The sequence below is a fragment of the Penaeus chinensis genome, chromosome 39, assembly GCF_019202785.1.
Source record: "Penaeus chinensis breed Huanghai No. 1 chromosome 39, ASM1920278v2, whole genome shotgun sequence".
NCBI lineage: Eukaryota > Metazoa > Arthropoda > Malacostraca > Decapoda > Penaeidae > Penaeus > Penaeus chinensis.
Window position 1 is genome coordinate 3,887,760 of NC_061857.1, and position 5,000 is coordinate 3,892,759.

The 5,000-nt window shown below is 38.5% G+C and overlaps 1 protein-coding gene across 4 annotated transcripts in view; it reads right to left on the bottom strand.

Moving 5' to 3' along the window:
• LOC125046833 (protein kinase C and casein kinase substrate in neurons protein 1-like) overlaps window positions 1-5,000 on the bottom strand; it is a 46,548-nt gene that overhangs the window by 27,368 nt on the left and 14,180 nt on the right. For all 4 annotated transcript variants that reach the window (XM_047644811.1, XM_047644814.1, XM_047644812.1 and 1 more), the window contains exons 3-5: window positions 3,776-3,932; window positions 2,421-2,569; window positions 233-424 (exon numbers count right to left, since the gene is read on the bottom strand). In XM_047644811.1, the coding sequence (XP_047500767.1) occupies window positions 233-424; window positions 2,421-2,569; window positions 3,776-3,932 (498 nt within the window). The remainder of the gene's footprint in view (window positions 1-232; window positions 425-2,420; window positions 2,570-3,775; window positions 3,933-5,000) is intronic.

Consider the following 5,000-nt stretch of genomic DNA (forward strand, 5'->3'; position numbering starts at 1 on the left):
ATGTAAAGGCTTTCTGCTTTTATTGCCCACAGAAACTAGACTTGACTTTCTCACAAATAATCACCATTTATTGTTAAATCATATTACAGAAGACAAAATCCTCTGTGACAGCTCAATTTCATCTTAGTTCAACCTTCCACAAGAACAGGAAATGCAAATCTGTAGCCCATAGGACTTAAAAAATATCAACAGCAGTTTACTTAGACAGTCTCTTAGCTGTCATTGCACCCACCTGGTCTGGAGAGAGTGAGGAGTCACCACCAGCATTACGCTCCTGGTTCTGCGCAGAACGTTCACTCTTGCAGGCATTGTGGTAATCTGCTTTGTGTTTGTTCACTTTCTCCAAAACTTTGGCCCACGGCTTCTGAGCTTTCTTGAACATGTCTTCAATGTCTTTCTTCTCTTTCAGTTGGCCCATCATGGACTGAAATGCAGCAAAGAATGCCAGGGTGAGGTGATATATAGACGGAAATAAATCTGGATGTAATGAAGTTTTTTGTTCCTAGAAATGATACATCACAACTTACAATGCATTAACTTGGCACAGCAAACAAGTTATTCTTCTATAAAAGCCTTTCACAGGATATCATAAAGGTTTGTATATCCTCAACCTTCCTTTACCTATTCATTTAGCTTTGCTTAAAACAGTACAAGTGTAGCCATCTATGTGTAAAAAAAATCAAACAAGTAACTCACAGTGGACATAGCACGTACATACACGCCATGCCCATTGGCACTGGGTTAATCATCCCACCTGGCCTATGAGTTTAATTGGTAGCATCAAAATATGATCTTCCATCATGGAATATTTGGTACTGACATTCTGGCTGGTTCCTGACATTATCTGATCTTATTTTTGAACCATCTTTTAAGAACTTCTAGATTATTTTAGCCTCTTGGAAAGGCCAAAATTGTCCTTAAGAACTATGCAACATGCAAATGAGATCTACTACAGACGCTTGTTATACCTCAAAATTTTCAGTATTTTTAATCTTGTTTTCCTGCCTCTTTACAAAGAATCTGATTTCATATCTTTAGTACTTTCTTCAAGAGCTAATGGGGATTTGGTACTACACTCAACATTTTAATCAAACTATTGTGAATTACTGCTGTCAAGCACACCATACAATATTTGGTGCACTGGCTGTTTTGAATTAGAATAAATATCTTCACATCACAAGAGATGTATCTTCAGCATTTTAATTATATCATCAGCTATAATTGTGACAGCAAAATTACAAACCATATTTATATACCAGACATGAGTTCAAGATTAATCTGATATGTGACCTGTCACAAAATACTTATTGCTATAATCTTGGATAATTTTAAATTGCTCAACTTGGTGTTCATATTCTAATTTGGTGGGATGTATATAGCTTTTCTTATTTCTGCCTCTTAACCCCTTAGATTTGGATGGCGTGACCATAACATCATGAAAAAATTTGGCATGAGGAGCAGGTGACATAAACATGCTATCATGGAAAAATTTGGCTGTGTGCCAGGGTAACCTGCCATTGTGAGCATTATGGCTGAAGGCCAGGGTTACAGGAAAGATTCACCAGAAGTGCACAAACCTCTTGGAGGTTAATTAGACTCATTTTGCATTAATTCCATTGATAGACAAAATGTGGAATGATTTATCTGTGAGCTATAACTGGAAGAACACTGTGTGACTGGCCATGCAGGTTGTATAACAGAAAACTGAATATTCTTGCAAAGAGTTATAGACTACTTAGAGATGATAAGGAGTCTGCACAAAGAAAAGTCTTTTACTATCTGGGTAGAGCAAATTAAATGACAAATATGGACACTGGAAAATAGCAAAAAAGCAAAAATGCTTATGCATAAAAACAGAGAATATTGCAAAGGGGAGGCATAGAGTCTTGTCCCTGCACATGAGTCTTTGTGTGCATCTGGCCTACAAGCCACATGCCCGGCAGAAAAGAATCACGTAAGCCTAATGCCTGTAAAGCATTCGGATCCAAGGGGTTAAATCCTTCATGGATTATTTTGTTTGTTTTAGTCATGCGATGTGTCTAACTTCAAGTTTGTGCACCACCATGATGTTGGTAGTTCTGTGGTGATGGCATAGGCTAAATGTTTGTTGATACAGGTGCCAAAAAAGGTCCTATTTCATCCGAGGGAAATTCATCACACCTGCTGTAATGCATGCAACATATTGCCCTTTTGGGGACGTTTCCAGGCTGCCTTCCATCCCATACCAAATCTATCTTTTCATCTAACGTATTGGTATGTTGCCAAAACATCAGTTGATCACTTTGTAGGTGTTACAGTAATTTTCTATCATTCACGTGAGTTAGACTTTCACAAAATAGGACAGTGACCTATCTCTTCTTATTTAATGGAAGACAATCTTGTTTTGAATTTCATTTGTGATGAATTCTGCCATTTCCTACCTTGTGGTAATTGTCACGCTGCCACTGTTTGACGCTGCTGTGGACATCATTGATTAGATTTTCTCTCACACGCATGTGCAGCTCACACCGTTGCTCTGCCTCCATCAGCACTCCCTTCCAAGCTGCTTCTGTGGTCCCGTACTCTGGCCCTGAAAAAAAGTTTCTTGTCTAAAAGAATGCCAAAGGGCCTGTCTATCAATATAAAAAGAAAGAAAGGGAAGAAAAGAAAAGAAAAGAAAAGAAAAGAAAGAAAAAAATGTCTAATATCACTTCCAGATGTACCATTTTCTTAAAAGCAGACATACAGAATTAATTGTCAGTTACACTGTTGTGTAGTTTGATAAATTTCATCCTTTTTGGTATATGACTCACTAATTTGTAATTTTCATGTCTTCTAAGTAACTGAACTAAGACAATGTAGAAAAAAGGACTGAAATCTTACAAAAGGGAGCCTAAAGGACTTTATCTTGTTCTGTTACCTTATCAAGTTAGAAAGCTCCTGCAAAATCTCACACGCACACATACTCACTCACTCACTCTCTCTATCTCACATATTTTAATCATCATGCATTGAGAAGGATACAATGAGCACAAATGTTTGGACCTTAAACTCTATAGACCTTTCTTAGCCCAATGCCAATGGGCATGACGTGTACGTACGTGCTATGCCCACTGGAGTACTTGTATGACTGTTTTTACACATAGATGGCTACCCTTGTATTGAGTCACCAATGAGCCATTTACGAGTACTGCCTGTCTCCCCCGTTTACCCTTTTCTTTGATTTACGAAAATATTTTACGTTACCTATTTTGCTGTTACTAATGTTTATAACATTATAGTAATTATAATGTTTATAATAAAAATAACACTATTCATAGCACTTGTAAAAAATAAGTTTTTCCCACCAATTGAAATCAGGTAAGGTCACAAGGTCTACTAACTGACTCCTTTGTGGCTAAGCACTAGCAGAGCCATCTATGTGCAGAGACATTTCACAAAAATATAGAAAATGAGCACAGCATTTTTTATTCATTTTCCCCGGCGGCATTGGGTTAAGAGAAGAAGAAAAATTATTAGAGAAGTAGAGAAGAGAAAAAGGATGGAGAGGGAGATGAGAGAGAGAGAGAGAGAGAGAGAGAGAGAGAGAGAGAGAGAGAGAGAGAGAGAGAGAGAGAGAGAGAGAGAGAGAGAGAGAGAGAGAGAGAGAGAGAGAGAGAGAGAGAGAGAGGGAGAGGAAGACACAATAGATAAAAAGGAAAAGAAAAATAATTAGCAAAAAAGGAAATAAGGAAATATGAAAAATGGGGAAAAAAAAAAAAACAAGAAAAAAGAGAGAGCATTAATACTAACTCACCTTTCTCAATAATGTTATTCCACTTTTTTGCCCATTCTTTCAAGTTCTTCGCATACATTTTCTCAATCTCCGCTCTCTCTGAGACCAACTTCATAAGATCGTCGCACAGTCTGTTTCCATCCTCAATTCTCTTTGTTGTTCTCTTGTAGTTACCAATCTGTAGAGGCCAAGGAGGGCAGGGGAGGAGGAGAGAGAGAGAAAAAAAAAATTACTATCATCTCTCTATTTTCCAAGATGATGCATTTCACAACTCTCAAAACACACTCCACAGATGAGAAGGCAGAAAAGATGGAGAAGTAAGAAAACGATAATATGAAAGAGGTGGAGGTCAAGTGACTTGGTTAAGTGTATAGAATGCAGATGGAATGATGGAAAACCTTAGCAAATATGAATGTGACAAGTTCTTACTTTGACTCCTGCTGTCACACATGTGAGTAACATGAAACCAACAAGTCCTACATTTACTCATTTGAAACTAAATGTGTCCTTGCTGACATCCAGCCTGCTTAGCCTCATTGCCTTCAGTCTTAAGATCCATTAGTGTGAAACTTCATTCAATTACAAGATACAAGTGCAGGTCCGGTGACCTAGTGCACCTCTACTCATGCTTGAGTAACCTATTTGATCTTTCAAGACCCTAAGATAAGTTTAAGTTTAACTTAGCCCCAAGGCCAAGACACACTGGTAAATCCTTGGTTAAATTAATACCTATTTCTCCTGACTGACCTATTTACAGAGATTCCTCCCGGAGGAAACAGCACACAAACTACCAAAAACAAATGGTGAGCTCAATAAAACAAAGATTATAATTTACAAAATTTATCAGACAGACAAACCAACAGTTACTCTATACACACGTGCCCCTCCTTATCTCTCTCTCAAGAAAGAAATACAGTAAATCCTTGATGAGGGTCAAAAGTTCTCCATAATCTATCACCAATTTATTCTCTAGTCCTGCATAAATATCTGCCTGCTCTTCCTCCTACTTTCCTGATTCTGCTGTCTACCATTGTCCGAGCAAAGAATCTGCCAGCAGTGAGCAACAGGCTAGCAACGAGAGCTAGCAATGAGAGACTACTCCGCCCACACACAGAGGGGTTGCACCTGTGGGCTGACTGACGACAACACAGTTCCTTCGTCACGTGTCACACTCGACAAGCTAATGACCCTTAAGCAACCAGCTGTTGCTCTCTGGGTCCTCTCCTGGGATGACCATGAGTTCTGA